At 60.0% G+C, this 23,784-nt stretch overlaps 1 protein-coding gene across 2 annotated transcripts; it reads left to right on the plus strand.

Annotated features, from left to right (window-relative positions):
* The first annotated feature begins 597 nt into the window (after positions 1-597).
* On the plus strand, positions 598-23,644 carry CSNK1G2 (casein kinase 1 gamma 2). Of its 2 annotated transcripts, XM_048927488.1 has the most exons (13): positions 598-822; positions 15,455-15,905; positions 18,905-18,945; positions 19,039-19,108; positions 19,233-19,381; positions 19,477-19,711; positions 19,794-19,879; positions 19,978-20,062; positions 20,143-20,291; positions 20,456-20,539; positions 21,358-21,462; positions 22,187-22,293; positions 22,848-23,644. In XM_048927488.1, exons 2-13 carry the CDS (start codon positions 15,719-15,721, stop codon positions 22,900-22,902), a joined length of 1,353 nt encoding a protein of 450 aa, XP_048783445.1. In that variant the 5' UTR covers positions 598-822; positions 15,455-15,718; the 3' UTR covers positions 22,903-23,644. The 2 variants fall into 2 exon arrangements, with proteins under 2 accessions (XP_048783445.1, XP_048783446.1); XM_048927489.1 differs by lacking the exon at positions 21,358-21,462 and having other exon boundaries at positions 605-822; positions 22,848-23,641.
* Positions 23,645-23,784: the final 140 nt, after the last annotated feature.

Raw genomic sequence — 23,784 nt, forward strand, 5'->3', positions numbered from 1 at the left:
CAAGCAGATGGACTGACTCCAAGCACTGTCCCCTTTCTCCCTCAGGTCAATGGGAACACGATGTTCCCTATAGGGAGCTGCAGGCAGCATGGGGCCTATCCCCTATAGCACAGTTCTTGTCCTACAGCAGGGCCCGTCCACTACAGCACAGCTCTCACCCCATAGCAGGGCGTATTCCCTATACCACAGCTCTAGTCCTACAGCAGGGCCTGCCCCTATAGCACATCTCTTGCCCTACAGCAGGGCCTGTCCCCCACTGGGGCTATATGCAGCACAAGGCCCGTCCCCCAGCAGAAGCTGCAGGAAGTGCGGTCCCACCCCCCGCAGCACGGGCTGTCCCCTGTCCCTGTCCTTTATAAAGGGCCGCAGGCAGCACACAGCCCGTGCCAGATAGCGGAGCCGCACACCGCACCGAGCGCTCCGGTAAACAAGGAGTTAAGCGGAAGTCCCACCCATAGCCGCCGAGCGCGGCGATGCCGTAAATCGCGCCTCGTTGTCGTAAAGCCTCCCGCCCGCCGTTCGCCTCCAGCCTCCTATTCTCGACCGCGCTTTACGCCAACGCCGTTGCGCCACCATCCTCCCATCGGCTGCGCTTGCGCCGCGCACCGCTCCGGAGTTGGTATTCAGGAAGGGCTCTTGCGCCAGCAGCGTGGTGGGGGGCGCATGGGCGAGCGCAGAGCTTACGCCGGCGGCGTAACGGTGTCGTTGGCTGGAGTGGTGAGGGGAGGCGAGAGGCGGCGTGAGGAGAGCCGGGCCGGGGGCGCCGCCATGGGCAGGCCGCGGGGCAGCGGCTGCGGGGCCCGGCGCTGAGGGACCGCCGAGGTAACGGCTACCGGGACCGCCCTGCCGCCGCGCTTCGCCCCGACCGGGACCGGGCAGCGTTGGGGCGGGGGAGGCCGGGCCGGGCGGTGCCGGCGGCGGGGAGCGGGAGCGGGGCGGTGCGGGGGCCGGTGGGGGTGATGGGGCTGCGGGGCCTTCGTGGGGCCTGGGAGCCCGAGCCGAGGCGCCGAGCGGGGCTCTGAGGGCCGGGCTGCGCTCCCCCCGCCCGCTGTGGCGGGGCCTGTAGGACGTGGGCCCTTTGTATGGGGCTTCGCTTTCCCCTCAGGGCTCTGGAAGCGTTGGTTTGGGGCTGGGAGGTTGTGCTGGGCACGGTGTTTAAAAAAAAAAAAAAAAAAAAAAAAAAAAAAAAAAAAAAAGCTTTTTTTTTTTTTCTTCAGCCGAGCTGCTGAGGATGGATGTGACGAACGGGGGGTGGGGGGAGAAATAAAGCGGCCTCCCCTTCCTTCTGCCCCGCCAGCACGGGGAGAACTGCCTTCCTATGGGGAGAGCTCTGCAGATGGGGAGAGCTCTGTGGGCAGCAGCCCCCCCACCTCAACAGCCACCCCGTGCTGCTGTCTGCGGGTGCAGAGAGAGCAGCAGAGCTCTCAGCCCGAGGGGGGAACGCTGGGCTTCTGTGGGGGAGCTGGGCGTGGAGGAACGGCGTGTGGTCTGGGCAGCCACCAGCCATATTGTGTGTGTGTGTGTGTGTGTGTGTGGCTCTGAAGTGAAACGGTGAAGTTGGTGAAACCAACCTGAGCTGGAGGTCAGCCATTGCCTGGTCCTGTCCTGTGTGAAACGGCTGCTGGTGTGGGAACGAGGCGCGTTGCTGCGTTGGGAAGTTGCCTCGTTAAACTGCTTTACCTTCTGCACAACAAGTGGTTGGATATCCGGAAATAAATCCCGAGGAGTGAGTGAGTTCATGGGGCGGCAGGGCTGTCCTGTGGGTGTGCAGCCCTCTGCCCCCACCCCGAGCTGCCACCGCCGAGCTCGGAGCGCTGGCCCTTATGTAACAGATGGGAGCGAGCGTTTGGTGTTTGCCAGTGAAAGAGAATCGCTGTGAATTAGGGCAGGAGGCCTCCGTGGGGATGGCGGGGAGAGGCCTTCGCTGTGTTGGGGTGGGTTTGGCAGCTGGGGCTTGCCAGAGATTTGTTGGGTTTTGCTGTAATTTGGTGCGCTGTGTTGGTCAGGGCTGGTTTTAGTGCTGCTGTGGAGCCTCTGGGAGGGTTGGAGGGTCACAGTGACGATTGAACCCAACCGTGCTGCTGGGTTGGTGGCAGCTTCTTGCTGGTGTGCACCTGGAGGAGCCCCGAGTTCCCCAGGGGTTGTTGGGATCATCCTGCTGTTGCAGGGTGCTGCCCTCCCGCAGCCTTGGGATTGCAGCTCCTGGTCGCCAGCCTTCAAACCTGTAAGGCCTTATAAGTGGGTACAAATGGGTTCTGTAGTCCTCTGCAAATACAGCTGCTGCTCTGCTCTATGCCTGCACCAAACCAAACGGGGTGCAGTTGGCGTTGGTTTGCAGGGGAGGATGTTTGTGTGTCCAGCAGCATCTCGGGAAGCACTGAATGGAGCTCTGTGTGGCTGCAGCGTGGCTCGTGTTTGGTTTTCTTGTTGCTGCACTCTTCAGATGAGTGAGTGGAGAGGAGGAAGTTGGCAGTCGCAGTTCAGCAGGTTTCCGAATTGTGCTCTGAGTGCTTCCCTGCGCCGGTGCAGCGCCAGGCTTTGCGTCTCCTCTTGCTTTGTATTCTGCTTCTGAGCTCCTGTGCAGCCCGAGTGTTGTCAAAACTGCTAATCTGAGAGTGACTCAGCGGATCAATGGGAACTGCACGAGGCTGGTGCTGGTGGACAATCAGTATTTCCCCCCACCCCCTCTGGGCTGGAGGAGATGATGTCTGAGAGCAGCATGCCAGTAAACACGTTTCCTGGGCTCAGGCTGTCTGTACCCTCCCCTTCCCCTGGTGCTTTCCTGAGCTGATGTGGTGAGAAGTGCTGTGCTGGGAGCAGCAGTGCTGTTCTGTGGCTGCTCCATCCCGTGTGTGTGTGTGTGCAGCCTGTGCTCTGGCAGCAGCAGAGCTGCTGACAGCCCCAGCCTTTGTGTGGCCAGGAGGCTGAGTACCTGCATGGCTGGGTTTTGGAGACCAAAGCCTCAGGATGATGGCACTTTGTGCTGCCAAACCCTCAGCCCATTGCCCTGCTGGTGGGGGGGGGAGGGGGGGGAAGGGGGAGGGAGAGGGAGACTGAGCTTGTTACAGGCATCCCTTGTGTGCATGGAGCAGCACCTTGTGCACTTATAAATTGTGGGATTTCTGATTTATCTGTTTATTTTTTTTTAATTAGAATGGATCCTTCCTGCTGGCAGTCGGTGCCTCCTGGAGGGCTGTGGCAGTGCAGCAGGCAGAGGGCTAAGCGGTGAGGGAAGCAGAGAGGTGACTTCTGGAGCAGCTGCACGCTGAGCATTGGGGCTTTTGTGGGCTCCCATCACCATGCTGGCTGCCCTCCATCTCCTAGGGATCCCCTGAAATCCTGCTCCAGCTTTGGTGCTTCCTGCTGCACAAAACTGGGTTAAAACAAAGTATCGCAGCACGCACCTCTGGCAGAGGCGCTCAGGATCCTTTTGCCGTGCTGCTGGGTGCCCCTTTGGGGTACAAACCTGGCTCAGCCCTTATGGTTGGCCTGATGTGTTCAGAACCATCAGTTTTCTCCCCAGACCTCTCACAGGTTCTGACAGCACCGTCCTGCTGTGGGGCAAAGGGGCGAAGCAGTGAATGGGAAACCACAGGGCTGGCTGCTTCCGTGCGCTGCGGTGCGGCGCTGCAGCCGCTCAGGGAGCTCAGTGAGGGTCAGTGCTCTCATGCTCTGTGATTTAGGGAATGCTGCTCCATCCAGGTAAGCATCAGCCTGCAGGCAGAGCTTCACGTGGGTGGGTTGAGAGGTGCATGACCCACAGCTGTAAGGGTTTGTTCCCAGGGTGAGCACTGAGCAGAGAGTGTCCTGTGGCCCTTGGTTGTTTAATGTGATGTAATATTTTTTAATGAAGGAGGCCTGGCTTTTGCTTTCCAAATGGCAAACGAGATGCTTGGCAGGTGATGCACAAGCTTTGCCTTCCTGGGAGGGTTGTTCTTAAGTTAATTAACAGGGGCTAACGTTGGTCTTGAATTCTGTGAAGCCTTCCTAGGCAGGAGCGTGGCTCTGTGCTGCTCTGTTCTTGCAGACCTCATCAGTGCCTGATGTCCTCTGCTAGGAAATCACTGCTTTTTGCTGTTGGGTCTGTGCTGATTGACAACATGAGACCCTTTTTCTTCTCCATTTTTGACACAAGCTGTTGGCGGTGATGAAGTTGGGTTCTCTCCCTGCCTGAATTCCCAGCTCCAAGTGGGAAAGGAGTGGGGCTTTCCAGCCCATTCTGTGCTCTCCTGGATTACCCCACCCCCAGCTGTGTTGGTTCCCCTTATCCCAATGGTTTTACTCACAGCTTCCATCTGTGCTTCCCAGCACAGACACCACAAAGGATGCTGCGTGGAGGCTGAGCTGCAGCCTGGGGGGGCACCTGCTGTTCCCCTCAGGTCTGCTCTGACATCTCTGAGTATCCAAGTGCAGGTCTTGAAATAACCAGAGGATGCAGTGCAGCGGGGTGACAGCAGACACCTGGAGCAGGGGACAGATCCCAGATGCTGGCAGCTCCTGGGACAGGAGTGCAGCTCTGAGTGCTTTGCTCCTATTTCTGCTCAGAGCCAGAAATCAAAGTCCAGAGCAATGTTTCTCCAGCCTGAAATCGTTCAAAGGCACTTGCTGGTGTTTTAGGGCCAATATTTAACTTGTTCCTTCAATGAGGAATGCCTGCTGGACTCCAAATATTTGCCTTAAGGAAGACGTTTGAGAGAAGAACATCCATGAAGGGGGGAGGGAGCAGAGGGATTGCAGGAAACGCTTTGGTCTCTGTGCATACAGGTCTACGAGGGCCCCATGTTGCCCCGTGGGCCCGAGCAGCAGCGCAGGGAGGAAACGTCTGTGCAGCTGGGTGTGTGTCTGTCTGTCCCACTGCCAGGGCTGAAGGCTCAGGTTTGGGGCCGCTTCCAACGCAGGGAGCCGGGCTGGAGAGCGCGTCGACTTCCTGGTGAAAAAATCCCATCGGAAAAGAAACGCTGGGCTGCTTTTGCTTTTGCTTCGGCCTTTGGTGGCTGTGAAATGCGTCGCAGCAGCCCTGCAAACAGCAGTTTTCCCATGCCCTGGACCTGCTCATGGCTTCTCCTCGCTCGCCTCGCTGCGATCCTTCTCGATTTGTGCCATTGCCTGGCCCACGGGGAGCCCTGCTGGAGGTGGGTTGGTGAGGACGTGCTGCCGGGGGGAACCCGCTGCACTTTGCCCAGCTCCGACTGTGCAGCCAGGCTGAGTTCCCAGTCCCAGCTCTGGCGCTGAAATCTGCTCTGCCTCAGTTGCACACTGAGCCTCTGCTGTGTGTGCTCTGCGCTCTCGTTGGGTTCTTGACTATTAAACTGAGTTGTGCTTAGGTTAAAAAATAGCCTGGATGCTCCTCAGCCTGGCTGGGGTGGCTGTGAGTGTGATGGGGAAGTGAAGGCTTCTGTCAGAGCCCCGTCCAGCACAGGGGAGCCGGGCGCAGGGGGCTGTTAAGGAAGATGGACGTTGGCTCATTCCCTGTTGCACACACCTGGCACTGACTGTGGAGGTACCTGAGCTGAGTCTGTGCAGTCTGAGCACAGCCCAGTCCATAGCCATGAAGGGCCCTGGGAGGGGTTCATGCCACCTCTGAGGCTGCAGTGGGCACCCAGCAGCACTGTTAGGCCCATGGATGGGCTGTGCGATGAGTGAGGAAGCCAGTGGTGTGCTGCTGCAGGGACTGGGAGAAGTGGCAGGAACTAGAAACAAAAGGTTTGGGTTTCAGATAGAAGTGTGTGCTAAGGAAGGGTGAGCGTGTGTTGGCTGGGCTTTCTGGGACAGCTCACAGAAGTGAGAGCCCAGAAATGAGGGAGAAGGGACAGTTTGTACATGCAAGTAATGTTCCAGATATTAATAGCAGCAGCATGGAGCGGGTCCTCACGGGGGTGTCTCCTGCACGTTCCTCTGACACTACAGATGATCCCTTTGTGTGGAGCCCTGAAAAGCAGGTCTTGAGCAGGTAAGGGAAGGGGAGAAAGCTGCAAGGTTGCACCACAGCTCCCTGCCTGAGAGGTGGCTGGCTGTAGGATGAACTCCTTGAGAGGTTTCCATGTGTATGCATCCCTCTCCTGACCTGTAGCAGCTCTGGGGCTGCCTCTCCATCTGCAGCCCTGCTTTGGTGCCGTCCTGATCTCACGGGCAGATCTGAGGTGTGTCTGTTTTGTATTGCTTTGCTTCCCCGCCTATGAAAACAGCAGGTTCACTTGTGCACCTCCGAGAGAGGATGCAAGGAAGGGCTGAGCTGCTCGGCCTTGTAATAGAGGGGGTGGGGGGGAGGAATGCCTCACGGGTCTCTCGTTGCTTCTCCGAAGGCGCTGCTGACGCTGGTGTGTAAGCAGATGGATGTTGCCGTGCCACAGCACGTCCTTCTGCCCCACTTACTCTGCAGGGAGGATTAATTGCACGGTGCCTCCTTCCACCCGTGGGGGGGCCCTGGGTCCTGCTGGTGGCCCTGGAAGCTGTCCTCATGTGGGGCAGGGCAGAGGTGAGCCCCTGCAGCTTGCTTCTGAAAGGGAAACAGCGCTGGCGTCCCACTATGGGGAGTCTGACGGCTCAGGGGAGAGATTTCCCTGCGAACCCCTCTGGAAGCTTGCCCTTCCACCCTTCTCCTTCCCCTCCCAATTCTTAAGATTTGGCAGCAATTTGGGAAATGCGTGAGGCTTTGGGCAGCCTGAGGGAGAGAGCAGGGGGAGAAGCAGTGCTTGTTGGAATGTGGGACAGCTCGGCTTGGCAGTGCTGCAGCTCCACAGCCCAGAAATGGAAGCAGCCTCATCACCGGTGGGAGCAGCACCCCTTGATCCCCCGCCTCCAGGACTCTGCTGGGACACAGCAGAGCTGCTTCGGTCACTGGTAGTGTCCCCTGCTTTTGTGTAACCATAGAGGAGTTGAAATGAGCTGTATTTTGGTGATGGAAATGATTGCTTGTTCCCTTTCTCCCCACCTCACATCACAGAAGGCCACCCCAGATCTGCCGGTGCAGCTGCTTCCTAACCTGGTTCTGTCAGAAGGATATGGGTTAAGGGGAAAAAAAAAAAGAAAAAGCTCCTACTATTAAAAGTGTTTATGCCAGCCCAGATCCTGCTGACAGCAGAGGGTTTGGTGGTGATACGCATGACGTGAGGCCAGGCAGAGCTGTGTGCAGTGACAGCCCCAGATGGGAAGCCTGCTGCCACGCATCTCGCAGTGCACGAACCAGCAGGCGTTGCACAGAGCCTTGGGATCTGTGGGGCTGCAGCACTCTGGGTGCGCTTCCTTGGGGTAAAATACGAACTCCTGGCTTCCCCTCCCTGCTGCAGGGCTGAGTGCCCCACTCCTCATGCATGAGTGAGCAGTTCCCTGGGGATCTGCTCCCTGCCTGCTGCCCTCTGGTGCAGAGCCCTTCCCCAGCCTCAGCTGCTCGCTGTTCCCAGAGCGATCAGTGCCTTCAACCGTGGTGCTGAGCCCCGCTGTGCTCTGAGCTGTTTGTAGGATGGGGAGCACGGCCTGCCCTCCTTCTCCACCTCCCAGGGCTCTTCTCCCACTTGCGAAGCGGCGTTCTGTGTGATGGTGGGCAGTTGTGCCTCAGTTCCCCCTTCTCAGTTCCCCCTACTTCGCTTCCTCAGTGAAGTACCTCGAGCTGCAGAGAGCGTAAGAACCAAAGGGCATTTAACCTTTGCATCAGCCGTCTGGAAAACCCCTGGAGCTTGCAATTGGGAGCAGCAGGAAGACACACCAATGAATGCTGCTGCTTGGGTCGTGCCCAGGGTGCTGGGAGGTGTCCTGGCTGTTGGGAGGGAGGAAATCTCCTCCAGGTGGACAGGAGGTTCTGAGCCTGTCCCTAGCTTGGGCCTGGGGGAGGGAAGGAAGGGAAGGAGCCGCGTGCATCCAGGAGTTCCCTTTGTTACAGGATAAGAGTTGGGAAACGTTTCTGTCCCTTTGCAGACCAGATGTGGAGCCCCTTGTCCTCACTGCAGCCGATCCCTCTGTGCTGGAAGGAAGCACGTGTGGCTGCGGGGCCTCTGAGGTGTGTGGGGTTGGGGTTGTTGCTGTCACATCCTTGTTTGTTTTCCATCTTCAGCCTCCAGAGGTTGCATAAATGGGAGCAAATTGAAGGGTTACATCAGTGCTGTCGCAGCAGTGTGGGGAGAAGTGATGGTATGAAGTTAGGAGAGCCAGCCTTGTAGAGCAGCAGGATGTGCTCCCATCTCCCTGCTTTGCTGTTCTTACTGCACAGGTTGGGGCTCGGAGGTTCTTCAGGAGCCTCATCCATCTGAATGAAATCCTCACACTAACTTTGAACTGCATTTAGTGCATTTAGAACTGCGTGTTTGGAGGGGGAAGGGGAAAAACCCCACATTTCTGAACAGCAAGCCATGCAAAGCAGCCCCACTGTCAGGCTGGGAAGCAAGGCCACAGCTGGGGGGTGGGAAACGGGCGCTCACTTGCCAAAACATCTGCTCTGCTGCTCCAGTGAGGTGCACTGATGGCACCGACAGCAGAGCAAAGTCCTCAGGTGCCCCAAAGCCTGTTGCTGGGCAGGTCTGCAACCTCTGCTGTGCGTCAGTCTGGGCTGCTGCTGCTGTGGAGCAGAAGTGCAGCACTTCTGTGGTTGTGGAGGAGGAGGGGAGAAAGCCTTCCTCTCTTCTGGCTGCCTGGGAAACCGATGGCAGCTCTTGGTTTGCATCCATTGCTGTGCTAAGATCCTCGTGGAGAGAACGGCGAGCAAGTGCTTGGTGCTGCTTTTAGAAGTGTTGGCTTTTGAGGATGTGGGAGTATTCAGGGACGGGGCTGGGGAGGCAGCGTGCTGCTGGAGATGGTCTTAACCTTATTGCAGGCTGCAGTGACACAGGAGAGGCGTTCCGGCCTCAGAAGCGAGCTGTGAAATGGAAGTGGCTGTTCCACCCTGCTGCTGAGGATCATCACTGGTGTGGAAACCTCTGTGTCGGTGCTGTGGGCTGTGAGCCCAGGGCTGGGCAGGAAGGTGCAGTGGGAGGAGCTGGCCTGGCTCAGAAGCCTGGTGTAAGGCTGGAATGCTTTGCTGCCCCGCTCCCAGAGCACAGCACGGATGCTGGTGCTGACAGCGTGATGGTTGGTCGTGGTGGTGGAGAATCGTGAGCCCAGGCAGCAGGAAGTGTGGCTGAGCTCTTGCTGCAGCTTCTGCCTGCAGCTGAAGCAGAAATGGCAATAAAAGATCTGTGTCTGGCAGCAGAGGTTGAAATACAGAACAGGGCCGTCCTGTCTGAGGTGCTGTGCGTGGCAGCTGGTGAGGCAGCAGCTCCTCGGGCTTCTCCGCTGCCCAAAGTGCCAATGGAACTTGGTGATTTGATCGCAGGCAGTCTCAGGAGCTTGTTCAGCACAGAGTTACCGGGCTTGAAAGCAAATCTTGGGCATCACAGGGGGTGAACTGCAGCACTGGGAGAGCTCGGATCGGATCTGGCTGGGATGTGCGCTCTGAATCTCGCTGGACTTGGCCTTGCAGCTCAGGGTGCTCTCACGGGACTGCATGCAGGTTTGTGCTGGCCAGCTGCTGTGTGTTCCTGGAAGGCAGCTGGTTCCTTTACAGCTCTGCCTCCCAGCAGCAGCGTGGACTTAATTAGGATCTGGTGTCCAGGCAGAGCTCCTTGTGCTGTGGACGCTTTGTTGGGTTTCAATAGAAAACCTGCTGGCAGAGCTGCAGAAGGCGGTGTGTGCAGGGGGCTGGAGGCTGAGACCACTTGTTCAAGTCACTGCTGGGGCTACGAAGGGCCCCACTGAATGCTGCTCTTGTGCAGAGCAGGAGCCCAAAGGGCCTCATCAGCACGATGTCTGCGCTGCATGCAGTGTCTGGGGAAGAGCAGAGGTGCTGGGAGCCAGGCTGTGGCTGCTGCTTGTTCTTCTCCGGTCTCCCACTTTGAGGCTCTGCTTTCATAGAATCACAAGGTTGGAAACAACCTATAAGATCATCCAGTCCAACTGTCTCCTCATCACCATTGCCACCACCAGCACTAAAGCACATCACGCAGCTCCTCATCCAGGCACCTCTTGAGCACTGCCAGGAACGGCGCCTCCACCACCTCCCTGGGCAGCCATTGCAGTCCTGACCACTCTAAGAGAAAAAGTTCTTCCTTATGTCCAACCTAAACCTCCTCTGGTACAACTTGTGGCCATTGCCCCGTGTGCTGCTCGTTGCCTGGGAGAAGAGGCCAATTCCCTCTTCACCACAGCCTCCCTTCAGGAAGTTGTGCAGTGCAGTGAGGTCTCCCCTGAGCCTCCTCTTCTCCACACTGAACAATCCCAGCTCCCTCAGCCGCTCCTCATAAGATTTGTGCTCCAGACCCCTCACCAGTTTCATTGCCCTTCTCTGGACGCGCTCCAGGACCTCAACATCTTTCTTGTAGTGAGGAGCCCAAAACTGAACACAGCACTCGAGCTTTGTCTGTCAGGAACTTCCTTTCCCCTACTACTGCTGCGTCTGCACGTGTGAAACCGAAACCACTTCAGCGTCCTGATTGGCCTCTTTGTGTTGAACTGCTGAGATGTGATGGATTCTGCAGTTATGGCCCCGTGTTACTTCATGCAGAAGCAGAGCCTGCATCTTTCCCATTGCTCACAAGGATCGCTGCTCCTGTTACCTCCAGCATCCTGCTTACATGGCAGCAAGGAGACTGCCTGCCCCGTGCACAGGAGCACCAGGTACAAGCAGCAGGGCATCAGGCTGGAGCTGGAGCTGGGTCTTCTGTTCATCATTCAGTTTCCCAGCCTGGAGCAGAGCCTCTGCCGGCCCAGCAGCTGCTGATGGTCTCGGAGAGCAGCAGTGAGCAGGTGGGGGGTGCTGGTGCTCAGCTCCTCCCTGCCCCGCAGCCTGCTGCATCCAACCCCATGCTGGTTTGGTGCCCAGCTCCTTCCTGCCCCAGGATCTGCTGCTCCTGACCCCACGTTGGTTTGGGGTTGCTGCTGTTCCCATGCACTGTGGATCCAGCCCAGTGGCTGTGCTGCAGAAGGCCTCGAGGCTCAGGAGCCAGAGCTGCTGGGTCTGAGTTGGGCACAATCTCTTCTCACACCGTGCTGAACGCAGGCACAGAGTCCTTCTTACAGCAGCACGCAGCCGACCACAGGTCTGTTTCCATTCGGGGCTCTCTGATAGAGCATCAGTGTTTTCTTTCTGGTGGGCTTAATGGGAGTTGGAGCTTGTGGCTGCTGAGCCCAAGCCCTCAGCGCTCTCTGGGGCGCTCAGTTCTCAGATGAGCTGTGTTTGATCCTTTTCAGCCTCGTTTTTAGACCTGGTCTTATTTTAGCGTCTGTATATTTACTGTTATTACTGTATTTCCTAGGGCTGTATTTTTAGCCTTTTCCTTGGTTCCCGTGCTGCTGCTGAAATCCCAGCCGTGGCATTTCCTGCTCTGTGGTAAAATCCTGCTAATATTTTCCATCCAGGTGCGATGGCATTGGATGGGGATGCAAGGAAAAGCAGAGCTCTGCCTTTGGCTGCGGGTGCGTTGCTCAGCAGTGATGCTCGTCCCTCCCCACCATCCCTGGGATCTCAGGAGCAGCTGAGATTGTGCTTTTCCAGCAGCCTGATGGTTTTGAATGTGTCAGCTTGTAACCTCTAAAGATCTGAATGAAATCATGCGTGACTCATTATTGGTTTTGCGTGGTGAGAGCTCAGTGGAGCTGAGCATTTGTCAGGCCACCGAGCTGTGAGGCAGAGCTGTGTCAATAGCAAATGTTCTCCGTTGGGTGATGTATGGTGATCCATGAAAGGGCTGCGGGAATGGTTGGGAGCTGGGAGAAAATGGCCTGGAGAGGTGGGAGGTTGGAGGTGAGGAGAGCCTGCAGCGTGTGATGTGTGCTGGGGAGGGAGCTCTTCTGGCGTGGGGAACAGCTGATGGGTGGCAGAGCTGGAAGGGGAAGGAAGAAAAACCCATCATTTTCAGGAAGAAAAACCCATCATTTTCACAGCACCCTTCAGACTGTTTGGAGGGATGGGGAGGGAGGACAACAAATGCTTTCTTCGTTTGTGGAATCGTGGTGTGGTTTGGGTTGGAGGGGACCCTAAAGATCACCCAGCGCCCCCCGAGGGCTGGCTGCCCCTCCTCCATGGGGCTCCTATGGGATGGCGCCCTGCCACCCTCTGGGAGAGGCCTTCATCCGCTCATCTAATCCAAATCTCCCTTTCTTTAGTTCAAAACCGTTCCTCCTTTTTATTTATTTCCTTTCCTAATCCCAGCGTTTTTCATTTTCGTGGCTCAGAGCCTCAAAGGGACGCTGGGCAGCACGGAGCAGGGAGCCAGGAAAAGGGAGGGGAGGTTTGGAACAAGGATGCTCAGATCATGTTGGATTAAAAGCTTTGCTTTCCCAGTTTAGGGTTTCGTTGGGGTTTTTTGTTGTGTTTTTTCCCCAGATCAGGCAGACGCAAGGCGGGCTGTCAGCCCTGTGGGATGGGAGCTGCAGAGCTGAGCTGTGTGCTGCCCTAAGCAGCCCCACATTGCAGTAAGGTGTTTAATGGGAGCTTCCTGTTGTGCCGACACCAACGTGCGAAGGAGGAAGCAGTGAGCAGAGCTGGGAGAGCTCAGCCGTGGTGAGCAGGGCTGGGTACCATCTCTGCTTCACTGCAGGGCTGGGAGGAGATGTTCTGCGGCAGCAGGAACCCCGGGGTGCTGCTGGGAAGGCAGCTGCTTCCTTTTCTGATGGGATTCACCCCAAAAGCCCTCAGCTCTGCTGCTCCCAGCCCTCTGCAGAGACGTCAGCACGGAGCCGTTGGGCCTTCATTGAGCTGTGGTGGCACAGCTCTCACCCAGAGCTGCCTTCTCCACTGGATGGCCGCGCTTCTTACCCTTCTCACCACTGCTCTGCTCTTACCCTGAGGGCCCAGGAGGAAGCTGGGCTGGAAGGAGCTGCTGCCTGTTGTTGGGCTGGGACGTCTGCTGGTGCTGCACCATCCCCATGCACAGAGGGGGGCAGAGCCAGGACGTGTTTGCTCCATGCTGTGAGCTTTCCCCTCCTTGCAGCAGGAGCAGTGGGTGCAGCAGATGGCAGCCCACGCTGATCTGCACCTTGCACTCAGGTGCTGCTCCTGCTGTCCTGCAGGAGGTGCTGCCTTTGGGCTCAGACAAACTGGGCTGGGACATTCAGTTCCCAGAAGATGAGGAACAGTTGGATTTTGTGTACATCTGGATTTCCCTCCTATGGTGACAGGGCTTTTCTCAGAGCTCTCAGCTGCTGAGGAGCTCCAACCCTGATCCATGCCTGAAGAGCACTGCAGGCAGCGGCTGGGCAGGATGAGTGCAGTGCTGAGGGCTTTTCTTCCTTGTGCTCTCAGAAGCTTCTCATTCTTTCATCTGCATGCAGCTGCATTTCCTTTCTGCAGCATTGGGATCCATCCTGCATGCAGGTGGGGAGCAATGCTGTGTGCCAGGAGCAGCAGTAGCAGGGTGCAGCCTGTCCCAGACAGCTCCTTCCTCTCTGTTCCCCTCTTTTGTTCTTCTCTTGTGACCTCTTTGGGCTGGGAATGGCATCTGTGCCTGGAGGGCCCAGAACAGCGTTGCCCCAGCTGGCGCTGCCAGGTTTCACTGCATGGGAAAGAACTTTTAGAAGCACCTTGCCAGCCTTTCAGGCCTGCAGCCGTGCTCAGGAGCCTCTGAGCGTGGATATTTCAGCTCAGGCTGCAAACTGCAGGGCAGATGAGGAAACCCAGAGCAGCAGCTCTGCGTGGCCCCGTTGGGGCTCTCATTGTTTCTGGAGTTCCGTTCCATCAGGCCGCTGCTCGCTTGCGTTTTGCTCTGCAGCGCGTTTTGGTTTTGCTTCCTGGACTCACAGCTCTTCACGTTGCTACAGGGGAGCTCTGCTTTAAGACCACATCAAGGAGCGAAGAGCAGGGTGTGACGTGCTGGCTGTGTGCTGGGGGGAGCAAAGCACGGGGAGGCGCCGCTCTGAGCATCACCGCAGCCCTTCCTGCCCCACAGCCAGGGCAGCTCGGTGTCCCCAGCGCCTCGCTGTGCGGAGCTTCAGCCCCTAGGTTTGATGCCATGGCAGCGTGGCACAGTGAGGAGGGTGGGAGCAGCTGAAGCGTTGGGGTGCAGAGCAGGATGCTCCAGAGATGGCAGCTCAGAGCCTGCAGGAACGGAGCCGTAACCCTCACTGCTCAGCCTCACTGCAGGCGCTGTGCTCCAAAGCGAGCTGTGCTGCTGGGGGGGAGCAGGGCAGCCCTGCAGCTCCTGGGCTGCCTGAAAGTGCTCTCAGACCCTGCCTCGTCCCCCCTCCCCCCGTGCATCCTTTAGCACAAGAAGCCTTTTTTATTATTATTAATAGCTATTGCAAGCCAGTAAAAAGTTTTATGGGCTTTGGCTGAGCGTCAGGGCTTGCAGTGCGCTCATTTCCTGCAGTCTGAGTGCTGGAGGGGGCTGGGTTTGCTTGGTTAACCCACGGTAGCAGAGCTGAGGACTGACAGTAGTGCAGCAGGAGCTGGAGGGGAGCGGAGGGGACTGCAGCCACTGCTCCGGGGGCAAAAACCCAACCTGTGGTGGCTGTGTGAGCCTGGCTGTCTGTCCATCCCTCTCCTCTGCCCCTGTACTGATGTTTGTGTCAGCTCACGGTGAGCAGAGGGGCTTTTTGTGCCTCGAGCTGCTGTCCTTTCCACCCAGACCTCTCTCCCAGGTGCCGGCATCTGTGCCACAGCACGATGGGGCCTCGCATCCCCTTGCATGGCACGGAGCAAAAGTGTGCAGCCATCAGCTGCTCTGCACCTGGTCCTGAGCAGGGATCCTCACAGCCCGCCTCCTCCAGGGCCAGCATCCTCCCCTTTGTAGGAAGCTGCACACCTACTGTGCTTTGCCCCATAGCTGCCCTATGCTGGGTGCTCTGCTCTGTGGGGCTCAGCTCTGTGCCCCATAGCTGCCCCATGCTGGGTGCTCTGCTCCATGGGGCTCAGCTCTGTGCCCCATAGCTGCCCCATGCTGGGTGCTCTGCTCCATGGGGCTCAGCTCTGTGCCCCATAGCTGCCCCATGCTGGGTGCTCTGCTCCGTGGGGCTCAGCTCTGTGCCCCATAGCTGCGCCATGCTGGGTGCTCTGCTCCATGGGGCTCAGCTCTGTGCCCCATAGCTGCCCCATGCTGGGTGCTCTGCTCCATGGGGCTCAGCTCTGTGCCCCATAGCTGCCCCATGCTGGGTGCTCTGCTCCTTGGGGCTCAGCTCTGTGCCCCATAGCTCCCCCATGCTGGGTGCTCTGCTCCATGGGGCTCAGCTCTGTGCCCCATAGCTCCCCCATGCTGGGTGCTCCGCTCCATGGTGCTCAGCCCCTTCTGCCACCCCCCTCTATGGGTGCCCTGTCCTCCCCACGGCCTTCTGCCTCACACAGCACAACTTCCCTCCCACTTAGGACGTAGGGCAGCAGTTCCAGCTCTGCTCTCCCCACGGCAGCCCCCCTTTATCCCTTTCCCACCCCGTGGGGCAGGGCGCTGGGCACGCAGCTCCGTCTTTCACCGACTCTCCTTTCTCCTCCCCTCCGCAGCTCGCCGGGCGCTGGGAGGACCCCGTCTGCAGGATGTTCTCTCCACCAAAGATCTCCTCGTGACCGCTGACCATGACCATCCCGGCGGCACCTCGGGAGGCACCAACGTTGCAGTAGCCCGGCTCGTCCCCCCGCCGCACACCGGGATGCTGCACTGACCGAGGGCAGCCCCGCTTCTTTTCTCCTCTCCCCCTCAACTTTCAGCAGCTCTGGGATTTGTATGGCAGCAGCGTAACCGTGGAGAGGCCGGGGTATCACAAACTTATGGATTTTGATAAGAGAGGAGGGAAAGGGGAGCTGGAGGAAGGTAAAAGGATGTCCAAGACGGGTGGAGGAAGGAGCAGCCATGGAAGTCGGAGCGCCGGAACCAACTCGGGAGTCTTAATGGTGGGTCCCAACTTCCGCGTCGGAAAGAAGATCGGATGCGGCAATTTCGGGGAGCTCCGCCTAGGTGAGAAGGGCCTTCTGCTCCTCTGTCCTCGCCATGTGTCAACGGTTTATGGGCTGGTCCGGCCCAGTTCCGTGACCAGCAGGGCGGAGGGATCTGCGGATCCGCGCCTCTGGGAAAGGGGAAGCAGGGGACCCCAAAATACTTGAAAACAACAGCACTGATCTGAGGTGAAACAAATGATTTTACTAAATATAGTATTAGTAAAATACAATGAGAGAGAGAGAGAGAGAGAGAGAGAGAGAGAGTCTGTTTGAATTGTATAGACCTCACCACAATGCTGGGGTGAGAAGTGCAGTCCAGTTGAGTGACTGAAGTACAGACGGCGAAGCGCAGGCGGCGAAGCGCAGATAGCGAAGCGCAGACAGCGAAGAGCAGGCGAAGAAGAAGGATCAGGTGACCTTGCTTGGAGTTATATCCCCTTGCTGACCGCAAAGTCTCCTGGGGAAAAGTAGTTCTTCTCCGACGGACGAACATTCGGCAGATATCAAACCCCACCCCCAATGCATTACATGATGTTATGGTGTGGAATACTGATGACCAAAAATCATAAAACCATGACAGCCATGCCTCGTGCTGCCGTGCCCTCCTGCAGCCCAGCACTGCGTGGGCAGCCCTGACCCCGCTGCCTTCTGTTGCTCAGCGCTTCCTCTCCCACATGCTGTGGGGTGAAGGTTGCGCTGCGGCGCCTCGTCCGTCTCTCCCCCTTCCCCTCCCTTTGGGTTCACTGTGGGAAGCAGCGCTGTCTCCCAAGGATCCTAGGCTCCATCAGAAGAGGGGTGGGCAGCAGGGATTGTCCCTCTTTACTCTGCCCTCGTGAGGCCCCATCTGCAGCACTGCATCCAGATCTGGGGCCTCCAGCACAAGAAAGACGTGGAGCTGTTGCAGAGGGGCCAGAGGAGCCACAAAGATGAGCTGAGGGCTGGAGCAGCTCCCTACAAAGACAGGCTGAGGGAGCTGGGCTTGTTCAGCATGGAGAAAAGAAGCTGCAGGGTGACCTCAGTGCAGCCTGCAGTGCCTGAAGGGAGCCTGCAAACAGGAGGGGAATCAACTCTGTGCAAGGGGAGATGACAGCAGGACAAGGGGAAATGGTTTGAAGTTGAGGGAGGGGAGATGGAGGTTGGATGTCAGCTTCTTTGCTATGAGAGTGGTGAGGTGCTGGAACAGCTGCCCAGAGAGGCTGTGATGCCCCGTCCATCCCTGGAGGTGTTCAAGGCTGGGTTGGATGGGGCCCTGGGCAGCCTGGGCTGCTGTGAAATGTGGAGGCTGGCAGCCCTGTGTGTGATGGGGGGGTTGGAGCTTTGTGATCCTTGAGGTCCCTTCCAACCTGGGCCATGCTGTGGTTCTGTGACCCCATGTGCCCTGGGAGGTTCTCAGTGGGATTTCACCTCCCCAGTGGACATCGGGGGCAGGGGAGGCCTGCAATCCCAGCAGGGCTGTGCCAGCACACAGCTGATGCCTGCAGGAGTTCAGTCTGTGCCAGGTGAAGCAGGCTGTGAGCTGTGGGGCAGGGCTGGTGCTGCAGGAGGGAAGGAGAGAGGCCGGGTCGTGGTGTGGGGGCAGAACAGGCTGCCAGGTGTCCCCAGGTGGGCACAAAGCAAGCAGCCCTCAGGGCACGTCTTGTCCCCACTGCTGCTTCCTGCCTGCACCCCCTGCCAGCCAGGCTGCCCCAAAGCTGCACCTCAGAGGCAGCAAACGTGTGCACATTTGTCTCTCCTTGTGACCTTTTGGTGATTGCTTACCTTTCCCCACCCCAGTGCTTCTGCTTCCAGCAGCAGAACGGAAGCGCGGTGACTTTCTTCTTTCCAAGTTAAACTTCCATCTGTCACCTCTTCTTTCTGAAGTTAAAAGCAGCTCTTTGGAGGGGGCAGGAAGACAGGAGTGTCACAAACCCCGAGCTCGTGCTGTTTTATTTTCTCTCGGATGGTATTAAAAGCAATGGCTGCTGTGAGGGAGCAGCACAGCCATGGTGAGCACTCAGAGCCTGAGCTGCCCTCGCTGTGCAGCCGTGACGTGTGGGAGCAGCTGCCCCATCGCACGGCTTGGTTTGGAGGCAGCGCCGTGCTGATGGGGCAAAGGGCCCCTTTGCAAAGGCAAATATTTGCTCTCTGCCACCCGTTTTGCTGCTTGGATTTCAGTTTTCTGCTTCGCAACCACCTCCGCTTCCATGCAGCCCCGCAGCAGTGAGGTGCCACCTGGGGGCGATGCCTTTTAGGTGTCAACACAGCCATAGTTTGGACAAATTCGGGGCTGTGCAGGGACAGGCCTGGCTGAGCAGCCCCTGCCCTCCTTCCGTTCTCCTTCCCTTTTCCCCTCCTGGAGTTTTCTGTTTGCTCCCTCTACCTTTGCACCCCTTGTTTAGCAGGCTGGGGCCCAGCAGCTTGCAGTGATGCTGATGTTCTCCCTGTCCCCACGTCACAGGAGGGGCTGCTGCTCACATTCATGATGTCCATCCAGCCGGGCTGCAGCCCCCTCTGCATTTCTTCTCCCCTTCTCATCCCCCATCCTCCAGCACTGTGGTGAATAACCAGCAGCCCCGGCTGGAACCGAACCACGGCAGGCTCTGACTTTGCCTTGCTGTCCCCACAGAGGCACTGTGTGCTGTGGGACTCCCTGCACGGATGGGGCAGCAGCTCCTGCCTTCTCCGCTCCCTTCCTGTCCCCCTTTCATCCCTTCCCCGTAACCCTGCTCGGCAGCTGGCTCTGCTGTCACCCAGCGAGGATTTATTGCTGCTTCAGGTGGCTTCAGATGAAACCTTGTGGCAGGAGGAGCAGATTGCTGGGAGGAAACCCTGAGCAGATGCAGCTCTGTTGGGCTGCAGGAGGGGCCCTTTGCATGGGGGCAGCAGGGGGGGTCCTGGGGGGCTGCCGCAGGGCCGTGCTGAGCTGTGTGGGCACTGCAGCTCGGCCTTTAGGAGCTGTGGGTGGGAAGGTCCTCCTGTGGGTGTGGGGACGGGGAGCCCCGCTCAGTGGCGATGCCTTCTGTTGGTGTTTCCCTGCAGGAAAGAACCTCTACACCAACGAATACGTAGCGATCAAATTGGTGAGTCCTCCTGCAGTGCGGGGCTGGGGGGGGGGGGGGGGCGACCTCAGGGCCTCCCCCCAGCAGCACTGAGCCCCACTTCCCTCCTCACAGGAGCCCATCAAGTCCCGGGCCCCACAGCTGCACCTGGAATATCGCTTCTACAAGCAGCTCGGCAATGCAGGTACGGCCCAGGGCCCCCAGCTGTGGGAGGCAGCGCTGCCAGGCGCCGTGGGGCTGCGCCCCCCACTGCTGCACACATTGACCGCCCCCCCCCCCACCTCCCCCCTTTTTCCTCTCTCTCGCAGAAGGAATTCCTCAGGTTTATTACTTCGGCCCCTGCGGGAAATACAACGCCATGGTGCTGGAGCTGCTGGGCCCCAGCCTGGAGGATCTCTTTGATCTGTGCGACCGCACCTTCACCCTCAAAACCGTCCTGATGATCGCCATCCAGCTGGTGAGGGGAGGGGGGGCCGTAGGGGGTTAGGGGGGCCGGGGGGGATGGGGGGCAGGCGGCCCGGCCCACTGACCGACCCCCCCCGTGCCCTTCAGATCACACGGATGGAGTACGTCCACACCAAAAGCCTCATCTACAGAGACGTCAAACCCGAGAACTTCCTGGTGGGGCGGCCGGGCAGCAAACGGCAGCACACCATTCACATCATTGATTTCGGCCTGGCCAAAGAGTACATCGACCCCGAGACCAAAAAACACATCCCCTACAGAGAGCACAAGAGCCTGACGGGGACGGCGCGTTACATGAGCATCAACACCCACCTGGGGAAGGGTACGGGGGGCTGCGACCCGCCTGGGGGGCTGAGGGGGGCTTTGGGGGGGAGGTGCTGACGGTCGCTTCTGTCTCCGCTCAGAACAAAGCCGCAGGGACGACCTGGAAGCGTTAGGCCACATGTTTATGTACTTCCTCCGTGGGAGCCTTCCCTGGCAGGGCCTGAAGGTAAAGGGCTGGGGGCTGCTCATACCGTGCTGCCCCTGCTGTGTCCCCCCCCCCCCAGCTGCCCCCCACTGCTCCCCCTGACCCCACTCCCCCCCCAGGCGGACACACTGAAGGAGAGGTACCAGAAGATCGGCGACACCAAGCGAGCCACGCCGGTGGAGGTGCTGTGCGAGAACTTCCCAGGTGAGGGCACCCAGCGTGGCCCCGGCCCCACACCTCCACCCCCCCCCCCCTCCCCACACTGAGCCCCCCTGTCCCCGCAGAGGAAATGGCCACATACCTGCGCTACGTGCGGCGCTTGGACTTCTTTGAGAAGCCGGACTACGATTACCTGCGAAAGCTCTTCACGGATCTGTTTGAGAGGAACGGTTTCGTGTTCGACTACGAATACGACTGGGCTGGGAAACCACTGGTGAGCGGGGAGGGGGGGCAGGGGGCAGCTGTTGTGTGAGAGCTGTTACACGGCGTCTGAGGCTCAGCAGCAGTGGGCCGGGGGCCGGGCTGGGCGCTGGGGCTGCTTGGTTCCTTTGGCTGCAGGCGGTGGCACGGCTGACGTTGTGCTCCTTGCATCCCCAGCCCACCCCCATCGGCACGATGCACAGCGAGGTGCAGGTGCAGCCCCCGAGCAGAGACAAAGCACAGCCACACACCAAACACCAGGTGAGCGGCAGCGCGGCCTCCCCCGGCACCTCCTGCTCCTCACAGCCCCGCTGCTGGGGCTGCATCCCGGTGGCTGCGGTCGCTGCGGGTGGGAGGGAGCAGCTGGGGCTGCCTGCGGGCTGCGGCGCTGCTGGACGGCGGCGGTGCGGAGCTGGGGGCGACGCCCGGTGTGATTCGCTGATGTGGTTCCGGTCTCCCCCGTCGGTGGGGCGGAGCTGGCACCAGGAGGGGCCGCTCCGGAGCGTGGCCCCAGGCTTCGTGTGTGGGGCGGTGCTGGGGCACCGCAGAGCTGTGCAGGAGACGAGCGACCCTCAGCCCCGTCCCGGTGGCTGCGCAGCCCCTCGTGCCTTCAGCTGGGGCCCGGGGGAGCGGTGCTGTGCGGGTGCCTGAGCGCTGCTGCCCTTTGGGACCCTCTGAGGCTGAGCAATGAGGGCTGAGGAGCGCGGCGCTCCATCCGCCTCCCTGCTCGAGGCCGCAGCGCTTCTACCGGGGACACCAGGCCCCGCTGTGAGCTGCAGGTGGGGGCAGAGGCACCGCGTGGCTCCGGCCCTCCCCCAGCTTCCCCCACAAAGCTCCCACAGCCCGGAGCCGCGCGCTCCTGCAGGGCTCAGAGCTGCGCCAGCGCCTCCCCCCGAGCTGCTCCGGCCCCGGCTTTTGCTTTTTTGCATGTCTTATTTTCTCTACTCCTTCCCGCCGCTCTTCTTCCTCCCCCCCCTTCGCCCCGTTGCCCCCCACCTCTCCCTTCTCCCCCCCATTCTTTTCCTCTTTTCTGTTCTTTTGTTTCTTTTCATCCTCTACCTCCCGCCTGCCGCGAGCAGCCGCCCGATGGGACGGAGCAGTGGGATGCTCACGCTGGCGGGCAGCCGGCCGAGGAGCCCGGGGGAGCTCGCCTGGCAGCCGGCCGGCTCGGGGGGTCCGTGCAGGTACACAACCACGTGCTGAGGGCAGGGGGGCGCGGGGCAGAGCAGGCCGGCCGTGCTGCGCTGCCAGGACGCGGCTCTGACTGCGGGCCGTTCCTCCATCGCTGGGATGGGGCGACGGCTTGGAGCCCTGCTTCCCTCCGCCCTTCCCTGGGCGGCCCTTGGCTCCGGGGGGCACCGTGCCTTGGACCCCCGGGTCCCCCCTGGTTGCGCTGCGCCGTTCCCTCTGTCTGTGCTTCGTCCCGTCGCTGCTGCTCGGCCCTGCTGCTCCATGGGGTGGCCGTGGGTCGGCTCGCCCTCCTGCTGCCCTTCGTCCCCTGCCGGGTTGCTGCCCGCTCTTCCTCTGGGCTGGGGGTGATGGCTTGGTGGTCCCACGGTGCCGGGGCGGCCCGGCTTCACGGTGGGGCCTGCGGCTCCAGGCTGCCATTGCCGTGCTGAGGGACCTCCGGGGCTGCGGGAGCCTTTGGGGGCTGAGCCCCTCAGCACGGCCGTGTCGGGGCTCAGGGATGGCAGTGAAGCTGCTGGGGGATTGGCTGGGGGTTGTGGGGCGGCTGGGCGCAAAGCAGCACAAGAGCAGCCGTCTGCCATCCCAGCCAGGGGAGCCGGGGCCCCCACGACGCGGGGCCGCCACCTGCAGCTGCTGCTGTGGGGCGAGGGATGAGGCCCTATGGGACGCCCCTCCCCCACCCCACAGCACGGCCCCACGCTGACGTGTGCCTCCCTGCAGGTGATGAGCTCCACCAACGGAGAGCTGAACACGGACGACCCGACGGCGGGGCACTCGAACGCGCCCATCACAGCCCCCACCGAGGTGGAGGTGACCGACGATACAAAGTAAGGACGCCCCCAGCCCCACATTGCACCCCACTCGCTGCCCCACCGCCACCATAAGGGACAATGCGAGCAGTGCCACCATGCTTGGTGTCGCTGTGACCGGTGTCACCGTGGTGGTGCCGCATGCAGGGCTGTGGGACGGATCTGTGTGGGGCTCTCAGGGATCTCTGTGTGCCCCGACCCCCACAGGGCCCCTGTTCCCCTCACACTCAGGCACTGATGGTCCCTCCTTCTCTCCATCCTTCTGTCCCTCCATCCCTCTGTCAATCTGTCCCTCCATTCTTTTGTTCCTCTGTCCCTCCATCCCTCCACTGTTCCTCTGCCCTTCCATCATTTTGTTCCTCTGTCCCTCTGCTCCTCCATCCTCCTGTTCCTCTGTTCCTGCATCCATCCTTCCATCCCTCTGTCCCCGTCCATCCATCTGCCCATCCCTCCTCTGTCCCTCCATCGTTCTGTTCCTCCATCCCTCTCCACCTCCATCCCGATGTCCCCACGTCCTCGCCCGTCCATCCTCCCCTCCTTCCGTCCCTCCATCCCCATCCATCTGTCCGCAGGTGCTGCTGTTTCTTCAAGAGGAGGAAGAGGAAAAGCACCAAACGCCATAAGTGAGCGCGGGCGGAGCAGCGGTGCGGGGCTCCCCTCCCTCCGGCCGTGCCGGACGGTGCCCGCGATGCCGTGCGGTGGGAGGAGCCCGGCGCCCACACGCAGCACAGCGGCGCCTCCCCCTGCCCGGCCCGGCCGCTCTCGCGTCCCCGCATCCGCCAAAAAAGAGAAAAAAAAAAAGGTATAAAAAAAAGAAAAGCCCCGCAGGGAGCGCAGCGCGGGCCGCCCGTTGTGCCCGGCGGACAGGAGCCGATCCTCACCGCGCTGCGCTGCGCACCGAACCCTGGGCTCTTTTTTTTTTTTTCTTTTTTTTTCCTTTTTTTTTTCCTTTTTTTTTCTGTTGCTTCTTTGTTTCTTAAGTTAATTTAAAGTGAGTCTCAGTGCAGCGCGCCGAGTTGTCGGTCCGTCCTTCACCGCCATCCGCCGCGTCCCGCCATGCGCTCGGCACGGCGCTGCGCCCCACGGCTGCGGGTCCCGGCGGGCAGCGGGGCGGGCCGAGCTCCGCGGCGCCGTGCGGCGGTCGGACCCCCATAAACGGTTAAACGGGGGCACGGTGGCGCCGGGGGTGGCGCCGAGGGCACCGCAGCCCCGCACCCAACCGCGGCGACCCCCGTGGGTGCGCACGGAGCCCCCGGACCCCAACCGAGCGACGCGCCGCCGTGCGCATCGCTCACCGCACGGGGGGGGGGCACGCTTAGCTTTAGCCGCCCCCCGCCGCTCTGCCCCAAAGGGGTCGGACGGCGCCGGGGCTCCGGGGAGGGGGGGGAGCGGGGGGAACATCTGTGGCTGCTTCGGAGCATCGTTCAAACCATCCCGATGGGGGGGGGGGCGGTGGGGACGCCCCGCTGGGGACCGCAGACCCCCCCCATCCCACCCCGCAGCGCTCAC

The sequence above is a fragment of the Lagopus muta genome, chromosome 26, assembly GCF_023343835.1.
Source record: "Lagopus muta isolate bLagMut1 chromosome 26, bLagMut1 primary, whole genome shotgun sequence".
NCBI lineage: Eukaryota > Metazoa > Chordata > Aves > Galliformes > Phasianidae > Lagopus > Lagopus muta.

Coding starts and splice junctions, on each gene's coding strand:
- CSNK1G2 (XM_048927488.1), top strand. CDS start 15,719: ATGGATTTTGATAAGAGAGGAGGGAAAGGGGAGCTGGAGGAAGGTAAA. Junction 18,946..19,038: donor AATACGTAGCGATCAAATTG/GTGAGTCCTCCT, acceptor CCCTCCTCACAG/GAGCCCATCAAGTCCCGGGC. Junction 20,063..20,142: donor GCTGTGCGAGAACTTCCCAG/GTGAGGGCACCC, acceptor CTGTCCCCGCAG/AGGAAATGGCCACATACCTG.